Genomic DNA, 17151 nt, shown 5'->3' on the forward strand with positions numbered 1-17151 from the left:
AAAATGTGCCTCGCTCGCTGACAAACGGGCGGGCTGAGTGCTGACTTTGTTGTGTCTAGACAGACGCCATGGTGTTGCATGGTGAAACGTATTGACGTGCCGGTCTGTAATGTAAACTTCTCTTAGACGGTGTTATTGTGTGGGGGTTTTGGTGCGGGGGTTATGGTAGGATCTGTTGCTAACCCAAGGGAGATAAAGTCAGTTGTGTCTGGCTAAATAAATAAACTCTCTTTCTCAATGGGACCTGTAGAAAAGGGGAACAAACAAAAAAAAGATGTACACACACAAAGATGATTTATCCTCTGTAGCAGATGTTCAGTTAGTTTAGTTTAGTCAGCTCCCAGTATTGAAGTCTCTGTCTGGCACCAACTCTTGACTGGTACAGTGGTAAGCAGCAAGTAGCTATATGCCCACATAAAATACACATCAGCCATGGCACTGTGGGCAAACACACACACACACACACACACACACACACACACACACACACACACACACACACACACACACACACACACACACACACACACACACACACACACACACACACACACACACACACACACACACACACACACTGTATGCCAATGTACTGTAAGTCACACTAATAAGGGTGAGTGTAACTTTCAGGGATCACTCCGTTTCTCTCCCTTGGCCCCTGGAGGCCCCTGTGTCTCTTTGTAGGAGCCCACACCTGATAGCATCAGACCAATGTTATTCACACACAGCAGGGTTGACAGTACAATTCCACTGACTGACTGTGTGTGTGTGTGTGTGTGTGTGTGTGTGTGTGTGTGTGTGTGTGTGTGTGTGTGTGTGTGTGTGTGTGTGTGTGTGTGTGTGTGTGTGTGTGTGTGTGTGTGTGATCCCAATGTATAATTCCATTGACACTGTTTGCAGGGCGGAAAGACTTACTGTCCTGTAAGCGCGCCATGTTGTCATGCCCAGCTTGTTCTAAACAGCGGTAACATCTTGTTTAGACAAAACACAAACTAAATCTAAAGCTGCATGTAATGTCTTTATTCGACTCGCCTGAAAGATCAGACGGAGATTTTGTACTCTCCATGTTTTTGTCATTTGTTTATCTCCACCTACAAGGAACAAGGCCAAAGGGAGAGGTGAACTCAGAGATTAAAAGCTTCCCGTAAGGTAATGTGCTGTGACCGTGGCAACGTTTGAACACAGTAACTTTACAGCAGTGGTTCCCGCTGTGACCCACCTAGACTTTTCAGACTTGTAGTCTACCACCGCGTAAATCAGTCTCTAGACAGGACCTTACAGAGTCGATAACGACCAGGAGACGGATTAGGTGGAGGAGCAGGTGATGGTCTGGGCGTTGACACAATATTAAGCCATGGCTTGTGTTCCAAAGGGCACCCTATTACCTACATAGTGCACTACTTTTGACCAGACCCCTATGGACCCTGGTCAAAAGTAACACTATGCATAGGGAATAGGGTGCCATTTGGGACACAAACATGGTTCCCACGGCCGGTAACCTCTCTCCCCTTGCCCACCCACTCTCATTTCCCAGCAGTGATGATGAATGAGACTATGCTTACAGGCATTTTCAGAAGCATGACAGAAGCATTCAGTCACCCTCTGTTATCCACACCAGTCCCAGTCCCTGGATGACCTGTGTTCTGGGACTGTGTGTACCAGCTGGAACCCTATTTTCCTTACAGTGAAATACTTTTGACCAGGCCCATAGGTCTCTCAGTGCTTCAGGTGAGAAATCTCACCTCATCTGGCACGGTAAGAAGTAGTATGGCTCAATGTCAACATGATGTAAACGTTCATCTTCATGGTGTGTATGTTATCAAATGTTTATGCTAATCTCATCAGACGATAGAAAAATGAAGGAAAAATCTAACACCCAATCAGACAATTCTAAATCAAAACCCAGGCAATCTGACTACATGTAACACCCGGGCAATCTGACTACATGTAACACCCGGGCAATCTGACTACATGTAACACCCGGGAAATCTGACTACATGTAACACCCGGGCAATCTGACTACATGTAACACCCGGCAATCTGACTACATGTAACACCTGGGCAATCTGACTAAATGTAACACCCGGGCAATCTGACTACATGTAACACCCGGCAATCTGACTACATGTAACACCCGGGCAATCTGACTACATGTAACACCCGGGCAATCTGACTACATGTAACACCCGGACAATCTGACTACATTTAACACCCGGGCAATCTGACTACATAACACCCAGACAATCTGACTACATGTAACACCCGGGCAATCTGACTACATAACACCCAGGCAATCTGACTACATAACACCCAGGCAATCTGACTACATTTAACACCCGGGCAATCTGACTACATAACACCCAGGCAATCTGACTACATGTAACACCCGGGCAATCTGACTACATAACACCCAGGCAATCTGACTACATAACACCCAGGCAATCTGACTACATTTAACACCCGGGCAATCTGACTACATAACACCCAGGCAATCTGACTACATGTAACACCCGGGCAATCTGACTACATAACACCCAGGCAATCTGACTACATGTAACACCCAGGCAATCTGACTACATAACACCCGGGCAATCTGACTACATAACACCCAGGCAATCTGACTACATAACACCCAGGCAATCTGACTACATAACACCCGGGCTGTTATTCCTTTTAGACACACATCAGTGCCTCTCTGAAAATGTGCTCCTCGTGGAATTTTACTCCTAGTGGAATTCTTAATTTGCAGCTGGTCTGGTATGGTATTTCTCTCCTCTCTCGTCTCCTCTCGCTCTCTTTAAGTGATTTCTTCACCTACGGAGAGGAGACATGCACGTACGAACCATACACACAAAGGGAGGCATACAAGCAAACACACACACACACACACACACACACACACACACACACACACACACACACACACACACACACACACACACACAGACACACACACTTACACACAGACACAAACGCGTAACGAGGAGAGACAGGTGAGAGATAGCCTGGCGCAGGGCCAGTGTGATGGATGGAGGGAAGAGGAACATTTCTCAGTGGATGAGTGTCTCTCCTCTAATCCAGGTGATTAGTCACGCCTTCTCTTCTATCAAAGTGTAAGCCGCAGTTTTCTGTCTTCTCGTCTCTGCTCAACCAGGAGGCCAGTAACATGAGATTGACGGGAAGAGTATCAATGTGACTAATGTGTATATCTGTCCCACACACATAAACAGACACACACACGCACACACACATACACACACACTAGTGAGTGGTAATAATTATGTCCGGCATTTGATCTCTTGTTGTCACATTTCTCACATTCCTGTGGACTGATGAAAACAAAATGGGCTATTGTTGTTAAAAAAACATCCTTTATATGCTGTCAAATGGTCCATACAGTAATGGCTTGAGGTACTGTATCTATCAACTTGTTATTAAAAGAAGGGAAAGCACTCGCACGTCTGAGGTGTTTTGTTGCAGGTGCCTGGGAATCATTCTAGGATATCTTCAAACTGCGCTTGCCTGTATGCTTAATAAGCACAAGTGATACGGGCAAGTTTTTATTTTCTTTTAAAGGCCCAGTGCCGTCAAAAATTTGATTTACCTGTGATTTATATATATATTCCACACTGTGAGGTTGGAATAATCATTTTTTGCTTGAGAAATAGCTTTTTGCCAAGAATTAATCGTTTTTTAAATTTTGAACCATTTTACTTAATTGTTACCCAGAAATTATTTGATATTGAGATAAAAATGGCTGCATTGGACCTTTAAGATATCAACTTGTTATTAAAAAGCTATATTAGATATCTTTACCAACAGTTAGCTAACTCAGACCATGACTCATGTCGTCAACATACAAATTCAGACTTACGCTATATAATTGTTGCAATGTGTTTCGTCTCTCAAAACATTTATTCAGAACCAAGAACTTGCTGTCGAATTTACATCCCTCTTTGATGTCCTGCTATATTTAATAAAGCGTTACTGGTTTTAGTTTTGTGACAATAAACATGAAGTTATTTATATTTTACTACCCTTCTTTTCTACTCAGTCACGACCCTGCTTATTAGACTGAGGGTGCATCCCAAATGGAACCCTATTCTCTATATAGTGCACTACTTTTGACCAGGGTCCACAAAGCCATAAAGGGAATAGGCTGTCATTTGGAACGCAGACAGAGTTATGCTTTCTGTTCTCAATGATTGTATTATTGTCTCTGTTACCGAAACGCGCGTCACCTACTTCGCCTTGAAGCTGAAAATTATGTTCTCTGATACCTGATCATATAAGCCTGTTTAAAGCTGAACATGGGCCCAGTGGTGAACCTGGGAACACTATTGCGTGTGGAACTCAGTTCAGCTTTATTCTGTCTCCCGGTCCAACAGCAGTATGTTAAAACAAACCAGAGAGAGAGAGAGAGAGAGAGAGAGATAGATGGGGGTGACAGAGACAGAGAGACTGGGGAGAAGGAGAGGGGATGACACTGGCGTGTCTGGTTCATATGGAGCTCTTTAGAGAGTCATGCAGACCGAGGACTGTTCTTATGAGGACACAGGGAGAGAACACACAGAGACACTTCTCTCTCTCTCTCTGGTCAGGATGTGTGGTCTCTCTCTCATCATCTCTCCTTCAGCACAGCCTTCTCTGTCTCTTCTCCTTACAACCACAATCTATTTATTGGCTAATTGATGCAAGACAGTCTTGTCAGTCTATCGTCTCTTAATGTGTGTGTGTGTGTGTGTGTGTGTGTGTGTGTGTGTGTGTGTGTGTGTGTGTGTGTGTGTGTGTGTGTGTGTGTGTGTGTGTGTGTGTGTGTGTGTGTGTGTGTGTGTGTGTGTGTGTGTTGGTTCATCCTTCCTCCGTTCTGGACGGCTGAGACAGCTAAGACAGATACAATGCATCTGTTGATGACTCAGTGACTATGATAAATGACTGTCCCTCTCCTTCTCTCCCTCTTTCCCCTTTCTTACTCTTTCCTTCTATTCCTCATCGCTCTTCCTCACTCCATCTCCCTGTACTTCACCCATTCTCTCTCTTCCCTGCCTCCCTCTCTCTCTCTCCCTCCCCCTTTCTCCCTCTCTCTCCTCTCTCCCTCTCTCCTCTCTCTCCTCTCTCCTCATAGAGGACCTAGATGACCTGCGTATGGAGGGGGTAACAGGGCTGGCCCCGTCAGGAAGTAAGTTCAGTCAAGGTCGTAGTTCCTACCTCCCAGAGCCCCAGGCCAAGGTCACACTCAACATCTGCTCAAGGTGTGCAAGGTAAATATTTATCCTTTACTATGACCTGGGGGTTACCTGGGCCTTACCTGTGCCTGTGTGTCTGTGTGGCTGATTGGCTGGCTGTCTGGTTGTCTGTCTGCTCTATAACTTGGTACAGAGAGAGTGGGACAGGTCTGTGTCCAAAGACTCCTCTTCTCTCTGCTCAGTGAGTGCATTTGTCTGAGCAGAGAGGGGTACTGCATATGAGGAATGCTTGCCTGACTTACTACTGCAGTGTCCATAGGTCCAGTTCCCTATTACTATACTAGTTCAGTTCCCTGTCACTATACGAGTCCCATTCCCTATCACTATACTAGCCCAGTTCCCTATCACGATACTAGCCCAGTTCCCTATCACTATACCAGCCCCATTCCCTATCACTATGTTAGTCCAGTTCCCTATCACTATACTAGTCCAGTTCCCTGTCACTATGCTAGTCCAGTACCTTAGCACTGTATTAGCCCCATTCCCTATCACTATACTAGCCCAGTTCCCTATTACTATACTAGCCCAGTTCCCTATCACTATACTAGTCCAGTTCCATATTACTATACTAGCCCAGTTCCCTATCACTATACTAGCCTTGTTCCCTATCACTATACTAGCCCGGGTCCTTATCACTATACTAGCCCAGTTCGCATTCACTATACTAGCCCAGTTCCCTATTACTACACTAGTCCAGTTCCCTATCACTATTCTAGTCCAGTTCCCTATCACTATGCTAGTCCAGTTCCCTATCACTGTACTAGCCCCGTTCCCTATCACTATACTTTCCCAGTTCCATATCACTATACTAGCCCAGTTCCTTATCACTATACCAGCCCCATTTCCTATCACTATGCTAGTCCAGTTCCCTATTACTATACTAGCCCAGTTCCCTATCACTATACCAGCCCCATTTCCTATCACTATGCTAGTCCAGTTCCCTATTACTATACTAGCCCAGTTCCATATCACTATACTAGCCTAGTTCCCTATCACTATACTAGCCCAGTTCCGTATCACTATGCTAGTCCAGTTCCCCATCACTGTACTAGGCCCGTTCCCTATTACTATACTATCCCAGTTCCCTATTACTATACTAACCCAGTTCCTTATCACTATACTAGCCCAGTTCCCTATTACTATACTAACCCAGTTCCCTATCACTATACCAGCCCCATTCCCTATCACTATGCTAGTCCAGTTCCCTATTACTATACTAGCCCAGTTCCATATCACTATACTAGCCTAGTTCCCTATCACTATACTAGCCCAGTTCCGTATCACTATACTAGCCCAGTTCCCTATCACTATACTAGTCCAGTTCCCTATTACTATACTAGCCCAGTTCCCTATCACTATTCTAGCCTAGTGCCCTATCACTATACTAGCCCAGTTCCTTATCACTATACTAGCCCAGTTACATATCACTAAACTAGCCCAGTTCCCTATTACTATACTAGCCCAGTTCCGTATCACTATACTAGCCCAGTTCCCTATCACTATACTAGCACAGGTCCATATTACTATACTATCCCAGTTCCCTATTACTATACTAGCTCAGTTCCCTATCACTATACCAGCCCCGTTCCCTATCACTATGCTAGTTCAGTTCCCTATCACTATACTAGCCTAGTTCCCTATCACTATACTAGTCCAGTTCCCTATCACTATACTATCCCAGTTCCCTATTACTATACTAACCCAGTTCCTTATCACTATACTGGCCTAGTTCCGTATCACTATACTAGCCCAGTTCCCTGTTACTATACTAGCCCAGTTCCTTATCACTATACTAGCCCAGTTCCCTATCACTATACTAGTCCAGTTCCCTATCACTATACTAGCCTAGTTCTATATCACTATACTAGCCCAGTTCCTTATCACTATACTAGCCCAGTTCCCTATTACTATACTAGCCCATGTTCCTATCATTATACTAGCACCGTTCCCTATCACTATGCTAGTCCAGTTCCCTATTACTATACTAGCCCAGTTCCCTATCACTATACTAGCCCAGTTCCTTATCACTGTACTAGCCCAGTTCCCTATTATTATACTAGCCCCGTTCCCTATCACTATACTAGCCCAGTTCCCTATTACTATACTAGCCCAGTTCCATATCACTGCACTAGCCCAGTTCCTTAGCAAATCAAATCAAAGTTTATTTGTCACGTGCGCCGAATACAACAGGTGTAGACCTTGCAGTGAAAGGCTTACTTACAGGCTCTAACCAATAGTGCAAAAAAAGGTATTAGGTGAGCAATTGGTAAGTACAAAAATAAAACAACAGTAAAAAGACAGGTTATATACAGTAGCGAGTCTATAAAAGTAGCGAGGCTACATTCAGACACCGGTTAGTCAGGCTGATTGAGGTAGTATGTACATGTAGATATGGTTAAAGTGACTATGCATATATAATGAACAGAGAGTAGCAGTAGTGTAAAAGAGGGGTTGGCGGGTGGTGGGTGGCGGGACACAATGCAGATAGCCCGGTTAGCCAATGTGCGGGAGCACTGGTTGGACGGCCCAATTGAGGTAGTATATACATGAATGTATAGTTAAAGTGACTATGTATATATGATAAACAGAGAGTAGCAGCAGCGTAAAAAGAGGGGTTGGGGGGGCACACAATGCAAATAGTCCGGGTAGCCAATTGATTACCTGTTCAGGAGTCTTATGGCTTGGGTGTAAAAACTGTTGAGAAGCCTTTTTGTCCTAGACTTGGCACTCCTTTACCGCTTGCCATGCGGTAGTAGAGAGAACAGTCTATGACTGGGGTGGCTGAGGTCTTTGACAATTTTTAGGGCCTTCCTCTGACACCGCCTGGTGTAGAGGTCCTGGATGGCAGGCAGCTTAACCCCAGTGATGTACTGGGCTGTACGCACTTCCCTCTGTAGTGCCTTGCGGTCAGAGGCCGAGCAATTGCCGTACCAGGAAGTGATGCAACCAGTCAGGATGCTCTCGATGTTGCAGCTGTTGAACCTTTTGAGGATCTCAGGACCCATGCCAAATCTTTTATGTCTCCTGAGGGGGAACAGGCTTTGTCGTGCCCTCATAACGACTGTCTTGGTGTGTTTGGACTATTCTAGTTTGTTGTTGATGTGGACACCAAGGAACTTGAAGCTCTCAACCTGCTCCACTACAGCCCCGTCGATGAGAATGGGGGCGTGCTCGGTGCTCCTTTTCCTGTAATCCACAATCATCTCCTTAGTTGGTTACGTTGAGGGATAGGTTGTTGTTCTGGCACCACCTGGCCAGGTCTCTGACCTCCCTATAGGCTGTCTCGTCGTTGTCGGTGTAACGGTCGTCGAAGTCGTTCTCCTCCTCAGACGAGGAGGAGCATGGATCGGACCAACACGCAGCGAGGTATGTAGACATAATGACTTATTATAACAAGACGAAACACTATGAACACTTGAACAAACTACAAAACAATAAACGAAGTCAACAGACCTGAACAAACGAACTTACATAATAACACGAAGAACGCACGAACAGGAACAGACTACATACACGAACGAAAACGAAACAGTCCCGTGTGGTGCGACATACACAGACACGGAAGACAATCACCCACAAACAAACAGTGAGAACAGCCTACCTTAATATGGTTCTCAATCAGAGGAAACGTAAAACACCTGTCCCTGATTGAGAACCATATCAGGCCAATAGACAAATAACCTAAACATAGAAACACATAACATAGAATGCCCACCCCAACTCACGCCCTGACCAACTAAACACATACAAAAACAAGGAAAACAGGTCAGGAACGTGACAGAACCCCCCCCTCAAGGTGCGAACTCCGGGCGCACCACCTAAAGTCTAGGGGAGGGTCTGGGTGGGCATCTGTCCACGGTGGCGGCTCCGGCTCCGGACGTGGTCCCCACCCCACCATAGTCAAACCCCGCTTCCGTAGCCTCCTCCAAATGGCCACCCTCCAAATTAACCCCAATGGATTTAGGGGCAGCACCGGACGAAGGGGCAACACCGGAATGAGGGGCAACACCGGACTGAGGGGCAGCTCCGGACTGGCTGGCGGATCCTGGCTGGCTGGCTCTGGCGGATCCTGGCTGGCTGGCTCTGGCGGATCCTGGCTGCCTGGCGGCTCTGGCGGATCCTGGCTGGCTGGCGGCTCTGGCGGCTCATGGCTGGCTGGCGGCTCTGACGGCTCATGGCTGGCTGGCTGCTCTGGCTGCTCATGGCTGGCTGGCGGCTCTTGCTGCTCATGGCTGGCTGGCGGCTCTTGCTGCTCATGGCTGGCTGGCGGCTCTTGCTGCTCATGGCTGGCTGGCGGCTCTTGCTGCTCATGGCTGGCTGGCGGCTCTGGCTGCTCATGGCTGGCTGGCGGCTCTGGCTGCTCATGGCTGGCTGGCGGCTCTGGCTGCTCATGGCTGGCTGGCGGCTCTGGCTGCTCATGTCTGGCGGAAGGCTCTGGCTGCTCCTGTCTGGCGGAAGGCTCTGGCTGCTCCTGTCTGGCGGAAGGCTCTGGCTGCTCATGTCTGGCGGAAGGCTCTGGCTGCTCCTGTCTGGCGGAAGGCTCTGGCTGCTCCTGTCTGGCGGAAGGCTCTGGCTGCTCCTGTCTGGCGGAAGGCTCTGGCTGCTCCTGTCTGGCGGAAGGCTCTGGCTGCTCCTGTCTGGCGGAAGGCTCTGGCTGCTCCTGTCTGGCGGACGGCTCTAGCGGCTCCTGTCTGGCGGACGGCTCTAGCGGCTCCTGTCTGGCAGATGGCTCTGAAGGCTCATGACAGACGGGCGGCTTTGAAGGCTCAGTACAGACGGGCGGCTTTGAAGGCTCAGCACAGACGGGCGGCTTTGAAGGCTCAGTACAGACGGGCAGTTCATGCGGCGCTTGGCAGACGGACAGTTCAGACGGCGTTGGGCAGACGGGCAGTTCAGGCGCCGTTGGGCAGATGGGCAGTTCAGACGGCGTTGGGCAGACGGGCAGTTCAGGCGCCGCTGGGCAGACGGCAGACTCTGGCCGGCTGAGACGCACTGTAGGCCTGGTGCGTGGTGCCGGAACTGGAGGTACCGGGCTAAGGACACGCACCTTCAGGCTAGTGCGGGGAGCAGCAACAGGACACACAGGACTCTGGAGGCGCACAGGAGGCTTGGTGCGTAGTGTAGGCACTGGTGGTAATGGGCTGGAGACACGCACCATAGGGCTAGTGCGTGGAGGAGGAACAGGGCTCTGGAGACGCACATTAGGCCTAGTGCGTGGTGCCGGAACTGGTGGTACCGGGCTGGGAACACGCATCTCAGGGCTAGTGCGGGGAGCAGTAACAGGACGCACAGGACTCTGGAGACGCACAGGAGGCTTGGTGCGTGGTGTAGGCACTGTCTTAACCAGACGGCTAGCACGCACCTCAGGACGAGTATGGAGAGCTGTTCCCGGTGACATCAACTCACCGACACGTTCAGTCGGACGGATGTCGTGCCTCATGCACCAAACCAGTACATCCCTCATTACTCTCTCCTCCAATTTCCCCATTAAATCCTTCACAGTCTCTGCGTCACTCACCTCCAATTCCGCCCTCACCGGCTCCTTACGGTAAGCAGGAGGAGTTGGCTCAGGTCTGACTCCTGACTCTGCCACACTCCCCGTGTGCCCCCCCCCCCCCCCCAATAAATTTTTGGGGCTGCCTCTCGGGCCTCCAGCCGCTCTGCCGTGCGAGCGCCTCATAATAGCGCCTCTCCGCCTTCGCTGCCTCCAGCTCTTCTTTGGGGCGACGATATTCCCCTGGCTCTGCCCAGGGTCCTTTACCGTCTAGGTCGTCCTCCCATGTCCATTTCTCCAAATAGTGCAGCCTCTCCTGCTGCGCTGCTTGGTCCTGGTTTGGTGGGTGATTCTGTAACGGTCGTCGAAGTCGTTCTCCTCCTCAGACGAGGAGGAGCATGGATCGGACCAACACGCAGCGAGGTATGTAGACATAATGATTTATTATAACAAGACGAAACACTATGAACACTTGAACAAACTACAAAACAATAAACGAAGTCAACAGACCTGAACAAACGAACTTACATAATAACACGAAGAACGCACGAACAGGAACAGACTACATACACGAACGAAAACGAAACAGTCCCGTGTGGTGCGACATACACAGACACAGAAGACAATCACCCACAAACAAACAGTGAGAACAGCCTACCTTAATATGGTTCTCAATCAGAGGAAACGTAAAACACCTGTCCCTGATTGAGAACCATATCAGGCCAATAGACAAATAACCTAAACATAGAAACACATAACATAGAATGCCCACCCCAACTCACGCCCTGACCAACTAAACACATACAAAAACAAGGAAAACAGGTCAGGAACGTGACAGTCGGTGATCAGGCCTACAACTGTTGTGTCGTCTGCAAACTTAATGATGGTGTTGGAGTCGTGCCTGGCCATGCAGTCGTGGGTGAACAGAGAGTACAGGAGTGGACTGAGCACGCACCCCTGGGGAGCTCCGGTGTTGAGGATCAGCGTGGCAGATGTGTTGCTACCTCCCCTCACCACCGGGGACGGCCCGTCAGGAAGTCCGGGATCCAGTTGCAGAAGGAGGTGTTTAGTCCCAGGATCCTTAGCTTAGTGATGAGCTTTGAGGGTACTATGGTGTTGAACGCTGAGCTGTAGTCAATTAATAGCATTCTCACATAAGTGTTCCTTTTGTCCAGGTGGGAAAGGGCAGTGTGGAGTGCAATAGAGATTGCATCATCTGTGGATCTGTTTGGGCGGTATGCAAATTGGAGTGGGTCTAGGGTTTCTGGGATAATAGTGTTGATGTGAGCCAACCTTTCAAAGCACTTCATGGCTACGGAAGACACCTGCCAGTTGGTCAGCACACGTCCTGGTAATCCGTCTGGCCCCGCAGCCTTGTGTATGTTGACCTGTTTAAAGGTCTTACTCACGTCGGCTACGGAGAGCGTGATCACACAGTCGTCCGGAACAGCTGATGCTCTCATGCATGCTTCAGTGTTGCTTGCCTCGAAGCGAGCATAGAAGTGATTTAGCTCGTCTGGAATACTTGTGTCACTGGGCAGCTCGCTCATGTCCTTCCCTTTGTAGTCTGTAATAGTTAGCAAGCCCTGCCACATAAGATGAGCGTCGGAGCTGGTGTAGTATCACTATACTTGCCCAGTTCCCTATTAGTATGCTAGCCCAGTTCCCTATCACTATACTAGCCCAGTTCCCTATCACTATACTATACTATCTCCCTCCTCACATATGCTAGGTTCCAGGGAAGCAGGTTTATTATTAGGATGGATAGGTTTCACAGGCACTTCTGGGAATCCCATTGAGACATGGTTGGGTCTAAAGCACACACTGTAAAGCTTTTGTTAGAGGTGAGAGCCAGCCTCTCTCTCTCTCTCTCTCTCTCTCTTTGCTACTTTCTCGCTCCTTCTCCACGCACATCTCTCTCTCACGCTCTGCTCCCGTTTGACCTCTGACCCCTGTCTTTACAGCCCCCTGTTCACAGGCATGTCTGCTGAACACACTCCTCATACCACAGAACACAGTGTGTGTGTTCGTGCTTGTGTGTGTGAGTCTGTGTGTGCGTGTGTTTAAATAACCTCTGATATTACAGTCCCGTGCATCTGGAATGAAGCCGGTCTGGTCTGGGCCGTCTGTCCAAGGCATTTCCAGGCTAGTGATGTGTGATCTGTTTAGGGCCCTTCCTTTCCCTCCCATCCCTCACCATCTAAAACAACCAGAGCTCGTCAGCCAATAAACCTCTAGAGGATCTAGTGGTCAGGTTAAAGGAATTTGACCGGAACAGAACAGACGGAGAGGGGGAGAAAGCAGATGTCTGACGTTTCACTGAGAGAGATATTTGCACAGAGCCAAAGCTAGCTCCAGATACGGCTACAACATCAGTGGATACGTCCCAAATGGCACCATATTCCCTGGTTAAAAGTTGTGCACTATATAGGGAATAGGGTGCCATTTGGGATAAACCCAGTGTGATCCGGGAGCTGGCTTAGTCATTATAAGCCATAGATATAAACTATTGAACTTTAAACATACAGGTGGTAAACAATCTGCCTACAAACTTTCTGATAACATTCAGTATCATGAGAAACCCATCTGCCCATCTTAGACACGCATTACCAAACAGATAAGCAGCGTGGATGAGTGAAAAATGAAAAGAAAAAGAAAGAGGACAAAACCCAAATAGAGAGGGAAGGAGGGAGGGGGGATGGAGGAGTGTGCCTGGCGTCTGACCTGTCTAATACCCCATTATCTCACCCTGGCATCGGGCAGAGTCATGCCCGCTTGGGCCCTATTGCACCCAACACCCAGAAACATGAGCATAACATTGTGCTGGGAGGGAGGATAAACAGGAAACGTGCCGGAAGAGAAAACAAGTGATCTAAAAAAAATAAAAAGAGGTGATAGTAGAGACCGGTATCAGTGCAGAGCGGTCTTGTGACAACAAGCACATTTTGGAATGCACTTAAGATATGATATTCTGTTCTTGAGCTGGAGGAATGTAGACTGAAGGTAAGTGCTGATACAAAGAGGAAGAGAGAGAGAGAGAGAGAGGGGGAGAGAGAGCGAGAGGGAGAGAAAGAGATTGAGAGAGAGAGGGGAGAAAGGAAGAGAGAAAGAGAGAGAGGGGAGAGAGAGGGGGAGACAGTGGGTGTGTGACAGAGAGGGGCGGGTGGGGGGGAAATTGGCTATTCCAATACTCAAAGCCTGGCAAGATGTCTTTCATATACATACTTCAGAGGAGGCTGGTGGGAGGACCTATAGGAGGATGGGCTCATTGTAATGGCAGGAATGAATGGAACGGAGTCAAACATGTGGTTTCCATATGTTTGATGTGTTTGATACCATTCCATTTATTCCATTCCAGCAATTACAATGACCCCGTCCTCCTATGTTTCCCTCCACCAGCCTCCTCTAACTTACTTTGTAGTCTGGGAAGCCATCGAAGTGAAAGACAAAAATTCAAGACCACTATGCCAGCCGGGGAACAACAGCATGGAGGTGATTAATCTATAGTAACACCTCAGAGAGTGTTTATTAATTTACTGCAGCACTGTTAAACGCTGCTTGCGCCCCACCCAGTACTGTGTGCTACCAGTCACACCCAGTGGAGCCTACCCAGAGGTGTGTTCAACACCCATCTGTTCCAAGGTGGGTGTTGAGGAGGCAGATGTTACCAGGGACAGTGATAGACAACGAAGATCATCCTTCCTTTCAATCCTTTTCTCAAAAGCGTGAGATTTCTTTATTTGATAGTTTTATAATGTTTCGGGCCCCCCAGAGCTGCATGTCCCTGGCCCATAGATGTGGCTAGAGCTGCATGTCCCTGGCCCATAGATGTGGCTAGAGCTGCATGTCCCTACCCGCGTCCCAAATGACACCCTATTCCCTATATAGGCCTGGTGCACTACTTTCACCAGAGCCCAAGCTGTTGTTAGAGATGCCTGTACTTCAGCAGCAGCTTTATAGACCCGTGGCGCAGTCCTCTAACAGGGCCTGCTGGACTTGCTCTGGCTGCAAATCTCCAGTGTTCACAAACTCATCCCAGACCCTGTCCCTAAGCACTGTGTGTATGTGTGTCTGTGTGTCGTCACAGCCTGGGAGACCATCCGTGGCATACGTGGACCGGGAATAGGCCTTATTAGAATATTTGTTTTCGTATATGGAATGTTTTCAGGGAATTGTGAATGGTAGTCAGGCCCAAATGCAGAGGACCACATCATTCAAAGCAGGGATGGTGCATATCTGGGTTTTTATTTTATTTTTGAGAGCGAGAGAGAGAGAGACACAAAGGAGAGAGGGACAGATGAGAGAGAGACATAGGAGAGAGAGAGATTTGTGCATTTCAAAAGTTATCTTCCATTCTTACAATAATCCCTTAGGTACAATGTGGTGGTGGCTGTGGAGGAATGCCACACCATAAGTTGTTGTTGTCATGTTGTGTTGTTACCATGTTGTTGTAATGTTGTGTTGTTACCATGCTGTGTTGTTGTCTTAGGTGTCTCTTTATGTAGTGTTGTGGTGTCTCTCTTGTCGTGATGTGTGTTTTGTCCTATATTTAAATGTTTCATCTCAGCCCCCGTCCCCGCAGGAGGCCTTTTGCCTTTTGGTAGGCCGTCATTGTAAATAAGAATTTGTTCTTAACTGTCTTGCCTAGTTAAATAAAGGTTAAATAAAATAAAATAGATGTATTTTGTCTCCAGTTAATGGCTTCCTCTGATTACATGGAAAATAGCATGCAACTAAAATAATGCGTAACTAAAGCAGTGTGCAATTAAATGATATATAGTATGATTTACAGTCGACTAACTATATACTGTTCAAACATAAATACCATGAGTACAGATGATCTGAAAATGTTTATAGGAGAAGAAGGAAACACTGAGGGAATCAAATGTGTGTTCCAAATGGCACCCTATGCCCTACATAGTGCACCACCTCTAACCTCAGAGCCTTAATGGGGAATAGGGTGCCATTTGGGATACAAGCAATGTCATCTAACATTATTTTTTATCCGAACAGCTACGTCCAACCACAAAGCGAAGGCCAGAGTGTTCAGCTTGCGTTCCTGTTAGAAAACGGTTTGTCTTTCAGACACAGCGTGCTGCTCTTTGTCCAATCTCTGAGAGTGTTACATCTTTGACGTGAGGAGGAAGGCAGAAGCCACAACTTTTGGACAAGGCTCTCATCACACTCCAAGCAGATAGGGCTGGTACTGGTAGGCCTATAGATATGCCATAGATAGGATTTGTACTGGTAGGCCTATATGGGCTCAAAGCTGGACATGACAATGAACAGTTATGATTACGAACAGATGGCCCTTTGATGGCCCTTTGATGATATGCAAGTGTATGATAGTGGACCCTACAGTCTTGTCAGGGGTGTGAAGCACCAGTAGACAGACGGAATTTATGTTTAAAATGATGGTATTTATTTACGGCTACATCATCAGACGTTGACCAAAATAACAAAGGGCCAGTTCACTGAAGCTGCTGGCTTCTAAGGCAGAGTGCCTTCAAACTAGGCAGAGTGCCTTCAAACTAGGCAGAGTGAATTCAAACTAGGCAGAGTGAATTCAAACTAGGCAGAGTGCCTTCTAACTAGGCAGAGTGAATTCAAACTAGGCAGAGTGAATTCAAACTAGGCAGAGTGCCTTCAAACTAGGCAGAGTGCCTTCAAACTAGGCAGAGTGCCTTCAAACTAGGCAGAGTGCCTTCAAACTAGGCAGAGTGCTTTCAAACTAGGCAGAGTGCTTTCAAACTAGGCAGAGTGCTTTCAAACTAGGCAGAGTGCCTTCAAACTAGGCAGAGTGCCTTCAAACTAGGCAGAGTGCTTTCAAACTAGGCAGAGTGCCTTCAAACTAGGCAGAGTGCCTTCAAACTAGGCAGAGTGATCAGATTCAAAACCCAACCCTAAAACTGTAATACCGGAAATCCAAAATGTCATCAATTAACATGAATATCTCAGTCTATAATCAATACTTTTCACTGGTTTAAATATCAATAGCTAATACATTTACATAAATATCACAAACATTTAACTAATAAAGATTAGGAAAACACACCTCAACATAGTGCATAGTAATTTCTGAGCATGCTCAGTCCTCACAACAATCCGCAGTGGTCAATATTAAAGGTCAGTGATAAAATGGAACTTGAATTCTAAATAGACAATATTTAACATTTCTACTAGTGTGTTATCATTTATATAACAAACGCAATGCATGTTCGAAAGCTTCTAGCAACAGGAATATGCTTGTAGACGTGAACAACTGACACAAACATTAATAAACAGGGGCGCAACTTTGGTTTTAGAAATGGGGGGGACATAATATCATTATTTTTTTATCCAGCCGGCTAAAAACTCCAAACAGCCCACCCCACCTCTCAGAGACGTCCGCATGGTCCTAAAGCGCACCGT

The 17151-nt window shown here is 47.4% G+C and overlaps 1 protein-coding gene across 1 annotated transcript in view; it reads left to right on the top strand.

The window, feature by feature from the left end:
• The window catches only part of c7h8orf34 (chromosome 7 C8orf34 homolog), a 175516-nt gene that overhangs the window by 118481 nt on the left and 39884 nt on the right, over positions 1-17151 (top strand). The window contains exon 8 of the mRNA XM_038997241.1: positions 5126-5261. Within this exon, the coding sequence (XP_038853169.1) occupies positions 5126-5261 (136 nt within the window). The remainder of the gene's footprint in view (positions 1-5125; positions 5262-17151) is intronic.

The sequence above is a fragment of the Salvelinus namaycush genome, chromosome 7 (assembly GCF_016432855.1).
Source record: "Salvelinus namaycush isolate Seneca chromosome 7, SaNama_1.0, whole genome shotgun sequence".
Taxonomy (NCBI): Eukaryota; Metazoa; Chordata; class Actinopteri; order Salmoniformes; family Salmonidae; genus Salvelinus; species Salvelinus namaycush.